At 58.5% G+C, this 12,717-nt stretch overlaps 1 protein-coding gene across 1 annotated transcript in view; it reads left to right on the plus strand.

The window, feature by feature from the left end:
* AFAP1L1 (actin filament associated protein 1 like 1) overlaps positions 1–12,717 on the plus strand; it is a 30,825-nt gene that overhangs the window by 16,424 nt on the left and 1,684 nt on the right. The window contains exons 2-15 of the mRNA XM_062587140.1: positions 3,210–3,338; positions 4,486–4,569; positions 4,977–5,074; positions 5,547–5,658; positions 6,428–6,526; positions 7,595–7,806; positions 8,175–8,354; positions 9,440–9,526; positions 9,832–9,925; positions 10,104–10,256; positions 11,112–11,323; positions 11,810–11,955; positions 12,367–12,445; positions 12,575–12,689. Of these exons, the coding sequence (XP_062443124.1) occupies positions 3,210–3,338; positions 4,486–4,569; positions 4,977–5,074; positions 5,547–5,658; positions 6,428–6,526; positions 7,595–7,806; positions 8,175–8,354; positions 9,440–9,526; positions 9,832–9,925; positions 10,104–10,256; positions 11,112–11,323; positions 11,810–11,955; positions 12,367–12,445; positions 12,575–12,689 (1,800 nt within the window). The remainder of the gene's footprint in view (positions 1–3,209; positions 3,339–4,485; positions 4,570–4,976; positions 5,075–5,546; positions 5,659–6,427; positions 6,527–7,594; positions 7,807–8,174; positions 8,355–9,439; positions 9,527–9,831; positions 9,926–10,103; positions 10,257–11,111; positions 11,324–11,809; positions 11,956–12,366; positions 12,446–12,574; positions 12,690–12,717) is intronic.

Genomic DNA, 12,717 nt, shown 5'->3' on the forward strand with positions numbered 1-12,717 from the left:
CGCGGGAGCTTTGTCCCCTTCCCGCCCTCCGACGGCTCCTGCGCGGCGAGGTGCTGGGGCAGCCGGGTGGTTGCTGGTGGGCTGCGGAAAGGCGCAGGGACCCACTCCTGTTGGGCTCCCGTTCAGCCAAAAGCTTTGCACAGCAGCTGTTATCCTGCCCCTGCCTTGGTCTGAACTTGCAGCCGGCTTCCACGTGCCGTTCCCAGGGGACTTGTTCCCCACTCTGGCCTGCGGCTCATGGGAGTGGACAGGGGCAGTATTTTAACAGTAACTGTCCCCTCCCACGCCACCAAAATCCTGGGTCAAATCTGCAGCAGCCCAGTCTCGGATGGGTGTTGGGCAGACTGGATATGGTGTTTGGGTAGGACCCAGCTGAAGCTTGTTGATAAACACGAGTAGTGAGGATCTTGACACCTCTAGAAGCACGGCGTCCTGCCTGTGCCCGGTGCCAGCCCTCCCTGCCGCCCGCTCCGCTGTGCTGGAGGAGCACCCCACAGCTGCGGGGCAGCTCATCCTGCTTGCTTCAATGTGCCACCCAAAGCCCGTGGCTTGCGGGTCACGTCCCTATTGCTCTCCGTTTCCATCACCAGGGACAGGAAGACCCTAGCAGTGGGGACAGAGAGAGAAGGCGCAGCAGGGGGCAGATACTGCCCAGAAAGCATGTCCAGTCCAGCCCTCGTGCTCCCTGCACGCTCTCCCCTCCTGGCTAGCCATCCCTGCTAGTCAGCACGTCAGAGATGCCTCTGTGGTCACCCCAGCCTCTCCTCCCGCCCCTGTCCCCAGAGACCTGGAGCCAGCTGTGATCCTGCCTTGGCTGTGCTGGGATGACACTTGGTTGCTGCCTGCCAAGAGAACAGATCTCGCTCACGCTTGTAGAAGAGTGGAAGAAACAGCAGCTTGTTTTCCTCTCCTGTCCCCTTCTGTAGCCTCCAAAGCTGCAGGTTTGCTGGTGTCCCTGAGCTTGGTCTCTCAAATCTAGGCTATCGTAGGCATTTGATCCTGGAAGAGCTACTGCAGATACCACCAGAGCATTGCTCAATGAGCTGCCGAGCCCCGCGGCTGTGCTCTGCCTGATGCCATTTGTCCAGAAGGGCCCAGCCAGGAGGGTGTGCAGTCCCCACGTTTGGATCCAGCTCCATTTTGCCTTGTCTTGTTCGGAGGACATCAGGGAATGAGACCTGGCAGCGGGGCAGTCAGAGTAGCTGAGAAGCTGGTCTGGATTAGTTCCAGGGGATCTGGTCATGGGGCTGGTAAAGGCAGAGAGACTAGGCTGGGCTGGAGAGGGCTGGGGGACATGCTTCACAGGCTGGGCAGGCTCCTCTTTGGGGGCTGCCAAACCCCGCAGAGCTCTTCCCCTAGCAGCAGCGAAGGTCAAGGAAATGCTGCTCCATGGCCCAGAGCCAGCAGCAGTGGCTGGTGAGTGGGAATGCTTTCCCTTCCCTCTCCTTGCCTCCTTCCTTCCCCTCCTCAGGGCTTTCCCCAAGGAGCTCTGGCTCTGAGCCTCAGCATGGAGACAGTGCCTATGTTTAGGGGGTTATTTCTCAATGGCTAATCTCAGAGTAAAGGACAGGAAGAGGCCTGGGCTGAGGATGTCAATGCTCATGCAAAACTGGGAGCAGAGGAGCTCACGAGAGATTTGGAGTCCAGAATTCAACCTGCTCAGCCCTCCCCAGCCACAGCTGGCCAACACAGATGTCCTCCCGCCTTGTCAGCCAGCTGCTGCCAGCACAGAAAGCACTGCTTTAGGTGACAAGTTTTGTCCATTTTGATATGCAAACACCCAAATGTTTTCTGGAATTGCGCATTACAGAGAAGAGCAACCTCCCTTGCTGCAAGTGTAATCCCGCTGCTGAGGTATGCTTTTGCTTTGTAAAAATGAATCTGTGAATCTCTGGGCCAAAGAGAAGATCCCCATTGCAATATATGTTTTGCCTGTGATGGTGACTTGCTGCAAATTCTTCCTTTCCTTCTTTCTGCTGGATTCTCACCATCTCTCTTGCTTACTTTTGTCTTCTGAGCTGACCTAGGAGTCAAGTTGTACTAGCTCTGAACCAGCTCCCAGGAGCCTGGGGATACCTGAGTCCCAGCAGAGTGACTGGGAAGCCGATGAGTGATGGTTTCTGGTACTGTTCCTCTTAGGTCAGAGGTTCAGCCCATCTGAACCTCTTTGTTTTGGGGCTATTCACAGGTGCCGTTAAGGCACTGGTGCTGGTCTGTGGATCTATTGCTCCCTTGGGTGGCTCTGGGGGCAGAGCTTTGAAGAGCGAGCTCAAGATGGTGGGCTGAGCTCTGCCTCTCGAGAGAGGCTGGAGCAGGCTGGTGGCTGCCTTTGCTGCAGCCCCATCTCTCCCCGTGCACCTTTCGGGCTGACCACCTTGGGCAGGGGTTTGGGGCCGGGACGCCTTTCCTCCTGTCGCAACACAGAACCCATGACAGCAACGGGGCACCAGGTAGCAATGAGATGCTGTAGCAGGGGGACAGAGGTGTAGTTTTACCTGCATGGAAAAAGATGTGCGCTGAGCCCTTTGATAGTGATCCGATAGCCCGGAGAGCTCACGCTTCCGTTAGCAGGCTCAGCAGGCTGTGTCCTGGCACCCGCGGGTGGGCTGAAGAGCCTGCGTGTGGTAGGAGTGCGTGCGGTCTCAGCAAACGGTGCCGGAGCCGCGCTGGGGCTGTGTGGGGGCAGCCACCCTGGGGCAGCTCTTGTGGGGTCTTCCCCGTGTTGCAGCCCCTTTGGAGCACCTGTTTTGCATAATCTTAATCCAAACATACTCTTTTGCTTCTTTATTTTAGCATCTCTGGCAGTGTCCCTGGCACTCCGTGCATTGCATTTCTGGGTGCAAAAAGGGGAGAGACCCACTCCAGGGACAGGATAGCAAAATCCCTCATCTTCTCCCAGTTTGGAGCCAGGAGGTGGATCAAAATGTGCCAGGCCTCTGGGCTGGCTTGAGAAGTGTCTCTGGCTTCCTCCATCCCCTTCTTCCTGTGCCTCCGTTGCTGCAGCGGGGGCTACGTGCTGGGGTGTGCGAGCCTGAGGGAGGTCTGGGCTGTGTACCGAGTGGGGTGTTCCTGCTTCTGAAATACGAACTCCCCTGTGCCTTGTTTTGCTTTGCTCCTTGTGCCCCTGCCCCTTGCGCAGGGGGGCTCTGGGTTGAAGCCCAGGGCTGTGACACCTTCCTGACTGACGGGCTTTTCCCTGCTCCCCCCAGTGCTGGACCAGCTCCTCCCAGAGCTCAGCATCTTGCTCAAACTGCTGGACCATGAGTACCTGAGCTCCACGACGCAGGAGAAGAAGCTGGCTGTCTCCACCATCCTGCAGAAGCTGCAGCCGCCCCCAGGTCAGTGCGTCCAGCTTGTGCGGTGCTCCGAAGCCCGACAGCTGTCCCCAGGGAGCGCGCATGTCCCCGGCGTGGCAGCTGTCATGACGGCCTGGGCAGAAGGGCCTGCTCTTGCCATGGTGTCCCAGGAGGCTGGCCAGGCCACGCGGGGTCCTCACCATGGCAAGAGGAAGGGCTGCCTGTGATACAATTTGCAGTGGGACTTGAACAGGGCATAAGGGGACAGCGAGGTGGAGGTGATGGAATGAAGATGGGTGGCTTTCCTGGCACAGTGCTGGCATCACGCTCCCACACCTGCCTTTTGTCCCCTCTGGAGAGCATCCTAGCGCTTCTCATGTCTGTTGGCAGTAGGGATGCATCTCCCTGACGGTGCTGGGGGTGGAGGGAGTCCTCCAGCTGCCCTTGAGCAGCACAGACGGCGGCATCGCACGACAGCCAGCACGCTCCGCTGGCTCAGTCCCCGTGATTTACGGGAGCCCTCTGGGTATGGATGAACTTCCTTGCCTTTGCAGCTATTTCCCACCTGGCAAGAGAGGGGAGCTGCAGACACGGAGGGCCCAAGGCCTCCGGTTCTCATGCCACGCACCTTCCCTTCCTTATTTCCTGGCCGCTCTTTGCAGCAGTTGCCCCTGTTCCTCCCAGGACCCCCCATCCCATCTCAGGTGCCAAGTGCTGTTGGCGAGCATGCGTCTGCCTGGCCAGGGTGCCGGCAGCTGGCTCAGGTGCAAACGGGCCCGGCGCGGGGGCTACGTGCTGGGGTGTGCAGCCCTGTTACAGTTGGCCTGAGGCTGCTCTGCATTTCCTGTGGAAACGCTGGTTCACAGAGGTCTTCCTGCTACCAGTTTCTGCTGAGCGCAGGGCTTTCCATGGGAAGGCTGCAAGGGCTGTGCACCTGGGAGCTTCAAAGCCTCCCCCACCTTCTTCCCTCCCCAAGTGGGGTTGGCAACGTTCCCTGGCAGATCCTCCACTCCCCAGACACCTCATGCAGAAGAGTTCCCTGTGGCAGAGTGGCTGGTGCAACCTGGCTGCATGAAGATGAGTTGACCCATGTCCTTGGGTAGCGTTTGCCACCAAGGGAGAGATGCTGGTGCTGCCCCAACCATCCTGCCCTATCTCCATGCTGAGAGCTTCCCCCATCCCTCCCCAGGGAAGGACGTGGACTACCTGTACGTGAACACGGCGTCCCTGAACAATGGCACCAGCTTCGTGGAGTCTCTCTTCGAGGAGTTCGGTACGATAGGCCATGTGGCTGACGTGGAGTGGCACCTCATGCTGTGTCCCCCCCCGACCTGGGGTGCAGCATTTGGCAAGTGCTGTGCTGGTAACTGAAGCTCTTGGGGCATCTCTGAAGGAAGCGGGTGAAATGTCTGTGGCCTCACGCCCAGTGCAGGGCTGGCACCATCACTGTGGGTGCTTGCTCCCACTGCTCAGTAGCTGCTTGCAATGCTGTTTGGCCCTGAAGGAGTCCACAGACACCCCAACCTGGATGCGTTTTTCAGCCATGCCCCTCTCTTAGCACCTTCCTGCTGAAGGGCTACAGGTGCTGGCATGGTTTGGGAGCTCTCCAGAGGGCCTGGCTGGGGAGGCTGGCTCTGGGGTTTCACTGCTCCTTTCACCCTCTCCTCCTGCCCCGGCCAGACTGTGACCTACGAGATCTCCAGGACATGCAGGAGGATGGGGACGATGCCAGTGACGGCATTGGCTTGGAGCTTGCAAGGAGCCAGCCAGAAAAAAATGTAAGTCCCTGGATATCCACCTGTGAGGTCTGACCTGCCTGGAGAACCTAGGCATCAACACTGAAGGTGGTGGTGGCTGGGGCTCAGACCCCAGGCCGGGGTGGAGAGCAAGGTTGCAGCAGAGTGCTGGGGCACCCTTAGGGAGCTGTGTTGGATGCTGCCAAAGCCCCAGAGGCTGCAGCCAGACACAGCTCCAAAGCCAGGTGGACCTCACTGGCACCTGAGGAGCAGGCAGTGAGGTGACTGACATGGCATGAGACAGGTGGCATGAGAGTGAAAGGCAGCAGCACTGCTGGGAAAGACTCATTGTAGTTGTATATGGGATGGCATCTCTGCCCTGCCCCTTCCCTCTGGGAACAAACTGTCATTCCAGCCACACAGACGTAGCCCATTTCTGCCTCTCACCATGGTGGCAGCACTTTTGGGGACTCACAACCTCTCTCTGCTAACGCCGGTGGTGTATCTACTGTAGGTTGCCGTGGATCCTCCTCCACCACTGCCTACCACTCCTCCACCTGAAGATTACTATGAGGAAGCCCTGCCTCTGGGCCCAGGCAAGGCCCCAGAGTACATCACATCCCGCAGTAAGTCCCACTCCCAGGATGGCAGAGGAACTGCCCCATGAGCTGGACGTCTGCATCTCAGAGGGGCTCTGAGTCTCCTCTCCCAGCATAGGAAAGCAAGGAAGCCCTTGGCAGACTTGTTAGCTCATCCCAGGGAAGGAAACACTGCTCCTCCCACCCCATGTCCCTCCTGTCTCACTCTCCATCCCACCGCACTGTGATTGCAGGGAGCTGTTTGCCCTGGCTTGATGCAAAGGGAACAATGAGGAGATGTTGGACCATGAGAGCACCGATGCTCTCACATGCCAGGCATCCCTTCCCAGCGGGGTGGCTGTGGGCTGGGAGCTGGAGTATCTGCTTGGAGCCTCTTTCCTGCCTGCCCAGAGCTGGGGTCACACTGCCAGCAGAGGGGTGGGCGACGGCACACTCCCGGGTCCTGCGTGTGGACCCTCCCTGGCTGCGCCTGGCACCTTGGCAGGGTGCCTGGGCAGTGTGCATTCCTCTGCCAGGCCCAGGGAATGGGAAGAGAGTGTGGGAAGAGGTGCCCAGGCTTTTCCAGAGTGTCTGGCGGGTAAAATCCCCATTAATGTCCTCTGCTGCCCTCTACGTCCTGCTTGAACAAGCAGCCGTTCCTGCTTCCGTTGCGCTGGCCGTGCAGGGGCGGTTGCGTGTGTTGGTGAGCGCACAGTGCAGCAGAGCTGAGCTCTTGCATGGTCCCCGCTGCTCCAAACCAGCCGGGTGCGAGGGTGTCCCACCAAGCAAGCCCACCTGCCCTCTGCTTCCTCCACAGACAGCTCCAGCCCCCCTAACTCAATCGAAGATGGATATTATGAGGATGCAGACAGCAACTACCCAGTGACCAGAATGAACGGGGAGCAAAAAAACTCCTGTAAGTATCTGGGTGCCCTCAGTGGAGAGGTGAATTTGGGCAAAGTCTAGTCCTGTGACATGGTTCTGAGCAGTCAAGAGCAAATCCTGGAGGTCTTGTTTGTCCGGTCCAGAGTTCAGGGCTGATTGTTTCTGCTGTGATGCTCAAGTGCCTCCATGTAGCAAGGGAGAGAAGACAGGGAAGACACTGGGCTTTCCTACGTTGGTTCTGAGTCATACCTGCATGCAGCCACCTCCAGACTGCTCTAGGACCCCATGATGCTATCCATCAGAGCTGTAAAAGAGCTGGGTCTGACAGAGTATCCAGGGATTCAGGAGCCTGATTCGTATCTTGGTGTATATCTTGTCTTGTATAACAGCTACACAGCTGTTTTCCACATATAAGTCTCTGGAAAGGTATCCATCTCTAGCCACTGACTTTGCATGCAAATGACAGTTTTCCAGTTCCTGTCTGAATGCCAGGAAGGTTAAGACTCTGAGGACCTCTTGCATGTCAGAGGCCCTTTGCCCAGCAGCCCGGAAAGAGCTCGGAGTATTGTTTGGCATGCAAGCAGGGCTCCTTCTTGCCCTGCGGAAAGCATGTAACGAGTGCTGTGCCTCTTCTCAGCATCAGGAAGGGAAGTCCCTGCTGTGACCTCCATGAGCTCCCTGTACCTCGGAGGAGGTGGGCTGTGGGCAGGGACACTGGCTGCAGTATGGTGCTCCTCTGTGCTGTGTTTGGGAGGTATGGGGCAGAGGGCAAGTGCGTGATCCTACATTGCAGGTGGAAGGTTTAATCCACATTTTAAGTTTGAGACTTGCAAAAAAGCAGACAGATGCATCTGGGATTGGCTTTTGGCCCACAGGCTTCATGAGTAATTTGGAAGGGAAATGGGCGAAACGGAAACAGTTGGGGTCAAAATGCTACTGTTCTCAGAGCATGACATGAAATCCATCCATCCCTGTGTGCAGCATGATCTCTCTCCTGGAGCCTGTGGGGAGAGCGGACCCCTAGCAGTGCGAGAGCTTGCTCGGGAGGCGGCCCTGGGGTTGCTCCACCAGGATGACTTGTGTGCGTGCTTTCTTCCAGACAATGACTCGGATGCAATGAGCAGCTCTTACGAGTCGTATGACGAGGAGGAGGAGGATGGGAAGGGCCAGCAGCTGACACACCAGTGGCCATCAGAGGAAGCCTCCATGAACCTGGTGAAGGACTGTAGGATTTGTGCTTTCCTGTTGCGTAAGAAGCGCTTCGGACAATGGGCCAAGCAGCTCACCATCATACGGGACAACAAACTGCTGGTGAGCTTGATGCCAGCAGGGGTGAGAAACCTGGGCACGGGAGCTAGGAAGAGAGGTCTGATCTGGGTTGAAGGAAGATGCTGATACCCTAACCAAGAGCTTGCCCTAAGACTGAGACTATCCCACAGCAGAAGCTCGCTTCCTTTGTGAGCAAATGAAGGGTTCCCCTCTTTGGGGCATGGTTTGGCTAGCAGAAGAAAGGGAGAAGGGGTCCTGCAGTCCTTCTGCAATTGTCTGTTGCAAAGACTGAGCCACTTCTGTCTGTGCCGTGTGCTTTGGAGCCTGCAAGGGATGCTCAGGTCTGCCCACTGCCCTGGCACGGCAGCAAGGTTGGCTGGGCCCAGAATGGCTCCCTTTGTTTCTCCTAGTGCTACAAAAGCTCCAAAGACCGGCAGCCACATGTGGAAGTGCCTCTGGGCACCTGCAATGTCATCTACGTCCCCAAGGATGGGCGGCGCAAGAAGCACGAGCTGCGTTTCTCACTGCCGGGGGCCGAGGCGCTGGTGCTGGCCGTGCAGAGCAAGGAGCAGGCTGAGGAGTGGATGAAGGTACCACGGCTCCTCTTCACCAGGGCCAGCTACAATCCCTCCTTGCTGGTGGCCCCGCAGGGACACGGCTCCCATCATCCCTGGCTGGCGTGGGGAGCGGGCTCCCTTGGGAAAGGCCTTATCTCCCTGCAGAGGGAAGGGGCTTTCTTTCATCTCATCTCTTATCGGCTCCCAGCTGGCAGCCCTGGCCGTGGTGAGAGCTGGCCAGCCGCTTCCCAGGCCTCGGGCGTCTCCTGTGCTGATAGCCCGAGCCCCTCGTGCGGGAGGCAGCGGGGTGGGGATGTTTGTTCGCCCCCTCCCCTTCCCCGCGGCCCTTTCCTGCCTTTGTTCTGGGGCAGGAGGCCCTGCCGCAGAAGGGAGAGAAGGGACCTGCTCCTCGGGGGCGCGAAAGGGCTTCGCGCTGCCTCTCCCACGAGCAGCAGCAGGAGACTTTCCCGGTTCCCCTCCCACATGGCAAGGCAGAGCCTGGGGGCTGCCTGGGCACCGTCTCCTCTGGCTGGGTGGGAGGGCAGCCTGCGGGCCGTGCACGGAGACGCGGGCGTCCCGCTCGCCCTTCAGAAGGGCGGCCCTTGTGCCAGCTGTGTCCGGCCAGGATGTTTCCTTGAAAGTGTCCTCACGGGCCCCAGGGCGCTAGCCCTAAGCATGGGAAACCAGGTCATTTTGTATGGCCCAGGCAAGCCATGCTGTGCCAGCCTGTAAAATAGGGCTGGTGAGGCTTCCTGCACTGGGGGCACCCAAATCCGTTTCCTCCTAAATCACCAGGCAAGTTGTCATCCCGATCTCTGACTGTCTTAGCTATGATGATGTTTCTGTAGGTGCCAAACTGTGTCCGATCCCCCAGACAAACTAGACTCTGCTGAGGGATTCGTGCCCCAAATGGAGCGTGCTGTCCCATCCTCGTGCCCGGAGGCTGGCCATCCCTTCTGGATGGCAGCAGGGAGCAGAGCCAGTGCTCCCGGGCCTGGGATCCCTCTCCAGGCAGTTCAGCTGGGCTCTGGCAGCAAGACTGGTGCTCGCTGATCCAGGGGAGACGGCGTTGCCACCCTGGGAGATGTGAGTGGCTGCTCAGAGGCCTGTCTCTGCAGGTGATCAAGGAGGCGAGCAGCGCGGGAGCGGATGGAGTGGAAGCCCCCACGTCCCCAGTGATGCTGCGCAAGATGGACTTGGACAAGGTGGCGTTTTTAACTGCCCTGCTGAGGAGGGAGGGGACCGTGGGCTGGCTAAGGTGCCGTGTGAGGCTGTTGTCACCAAGACCAGGTCAAGGTGCTGAGTGACAAGCTCCCAGCACAGAGTGAGGAGCCCTCCTCCTCCTCCTCCTCTTCATGGCAGGTCTGAGGCGCTTACAGGGCTCTTGGGGAGAGGTCCCCTAGCATCAGGGACATCCCAGCCCATGTGCTGGAGGGGCAAAGGCTGGTGAGGGGTGGTGGGATGTGGCTGGGCATGCTGAAACAGGCACCTGCCCTGCTCTTCCCCGCAGCGGCTGTCGCAGGAGAAGCACACTTCTGACTCGGACAGCATGGCAACAGGCGAGACCGGCTCTCCCACAGCTCGCAGGGAGCCCTGTGAGCACGGTAAGACCCCATGCCATCAGTGCAACAGGCTTCTCCTCCCAGCTATGGGGCCCTGTGGCATGCACCGATGCTTGGGAGCAGCAGCTTGTCCCGGCACCAGTCCACACATGCAGTGTGCAAGGAGGAGTTGGACTGCACCATTGGCATACAACGTCACCAGGGCCGCTCTTCTTCCCAGGGAAAGGCAAGAAGAGTGGCTTGGCTGACCTGAAGGGCTCCATGAGCCGGGCAGCAGGGAGGAAGATCACCAGGATCATCAGCTTCTCCAAGAAGAAGCCTTCCCCCGAGGACACGCAGACCTCCTCCACTGAGGAGGACATCCCCTGCTGTGGTTCGTGTGGGCTGGGGCAGTGACGGGTGCTTGGTTCCTGCCGGGAACCGGTGCAGACCTGGCCTTTCCTTGCCAGCCAGACCATACAGAGGGCACGTGGAGGGAGGGGAAGGGAGGGAAGCTATGGGGCTCACAAAGAGCTTTTGGTGGGTCCGGGTCACCTCTTGTCCTCAGGGACGTAGAAAACAGACTTGGGCGACTGTGCAGCACTGAGCTAGCACATCACCTGGGCCCAGAGGTTCCCTGCTCTGTGTTTTGGGAAACTGAAGCAAATGAGGACTGAATGATCTGCCCTTGAGTAGGGAGCAGGAGCTGGGCGATAATCTCCAGACAGCCTTGTCTCAATTAAACCCGGCCCCACACCAAAGATGGTGTCCTCATCACTCTTCGTGCTAATTGGGTGCAAAAGAAATCTGTCAGTCTTCACTCAGGCAAAGCTGCTTTGGGTCTCAGGAGAAGTTTCTGCTGAGAATACAATTAGAGTTGCACAACTGAAAGGAGAGGCACCAAGATCCTGTGATCTCCTGAGGTCCTCAGATACAGTCCTAGCACAGGGCAGAGCAGTAAAGTACAGCAAAGAGGGTTTGCATTGTGTGAGGACAAGTTGTAGGGAGAGCAAAACTCACCTGAGCTCTTGTTGCTGAAAGCAGCATTCCTCACCACTAACCTTCCTTGGAGGAACAGCCTGGTGAGCGCAGCGGGGGTGTGGAGCATGGAGAGAAGCTGCCAGGGGGGATCTGAACCAGGCTGCCTGTATGGAGTCAGTGACTCTCACTTCCCACCTCCACCAGCCATACTCATGGCCAAGGTGCTGCCAAGAAGATGTTGAGACCCTTCTCTCTGGCTTTTCTCCAGGTTACCTCAATGTCCTGGTTAACCAGTGCTGGAAGGAGCGCTGGTGTTGCCTGAAGGGCAACACTCTGTACTTCCACAAGGACCGCACGGATTTACGGACTCACGTGAACGCCATCGTCCTCCGGGGCTGTGAAGTGGTTCCAGGACTGGGCCCAAAACACCCCTTCGCTTTCCGCATCCTTCGCAACGGGCAGGAGGTGTCCGCGCTGGAGGTGTGTAGAGGTGGACAGGGTCCCAGAAGGAGGGAGGGTGCCCAGATCTAGAGCGAGGAGCCTCTCCTGGAATGAATAAAGCTTGCACGCGTGCAGCACCTTGCTCTCGCCTCCCCTGTGTGTTAATGAAACTCAGGGCAGCCATGCCAGTATTGCAGGCTGGAGGCAGAGAAGAGGCAGAAGGGATGAGAACAGGCAACTTGCAGGGGTTGGAGGAGCAGAGTTGGGGTGCAGGGGCGGGGGGTTTAGGAGTGGGTCCTTCTGCACATGTGCTTTCTCTTGGGCCCTCATAATCCCTGCTCACATGCATTGTGCTACTGGAGGGCCCTTCTCTGCTGTGAGGTTTCGTGTTGGGAAGAAGGAGTGAGGCAGCAGCCTGCTGCAGCCCTTTCTCACCTTGCCCTGGGGGTGCCAACAGGCTGGAGGGCCACAAGGAGAGGCCATCTCCTGGGCCATACAGCCCAAACCTCTCTTTCTCCCCACCAGGCAAGCTGCTCAGAAGATCTGGGCCGTTGGCTGGGCCTCCTCTTGGTGGAGACTGGCTCCCAGACAGCTCCCGAGGCCTTGCACTATGACTATGTGGACGTGGAGACGATCGCCAACATCGTGACGGCTGTGAGGCACTCCTATCTGTAAGGAGCTCTCCTCCCACTGTGCTGCGGGCTGCAAAGGGGAGGATGTGCTGAGGAGAGGCCAAGGGTTGGGTCTGGGATGGTGGTTCAGAGTGCTAGATACTCTCTAGAGAAGGCATGGGCCAGGTGGTGGTCTGCTCCATGGTCTCAGGGAAGAGCTGACATCCCCGGAGTTAGCATTTCCCAGAGTAGGGTAGCTTCCCTCAGGCAGGACAGAGCAGAAGATGTTTTTAGCAGCATGTTTGCACAGGTTAGGGTAAGTGCTTGCAACTGGAGCAGGGTCCCTGCCCGTAGCTGGGAGAGCAATCCAGGAAGCTCTCGGAGATCAAAGGGCCCTTTGAGGGACCAGCTGGAGATGGCCTGGAAAGAAAGCCTTTGACGAACATTAGCCATCCCTCCTGCCTCCCACAGGTGGGCCAGCTCCTCCCAGGACAGCCGAATGGACTCCTCACGCGTGGTTTATGATGACGTCCCGTACGAGAAAGTTCAGGTGAGCACGGTGCAGGGGCTCACCATGTCCCACTGCCATGCTGGTGACTTTCCCCATGAGCCCTGCAGCCTTGGCTGGGCTGCAGTGGCCCTACTGGTGTTTCGGCATGCTCTCCTGTCCCGGCTTCAGGCAGAGGAGCAGCCAGCCCGGCCGGCTGGAGCCCAGGTGAAGCGCCACGCCTCCTCCTGCAGCGAGAAGTCACGGCGAGTGGACCCACAAGTCAAAGTGAAGAGGCACGCGTCAAGTGAGTGGGGTCTGCCCAGGCCAGTGGC

This window comes from Rhea pennata, chromosome 14, assembly GCF_028389875.1.
Source record: "Rhea pennata isolate bPtePen1 chromosome 14, bPtePen1.pri, whole genome shotgun sequence".
Taxonomy (NCBI): Eukaryota; Metazoa; Chordata; class Aves; order Rheiformes; family Rheidae; genus Rhea; species Rhea pennata.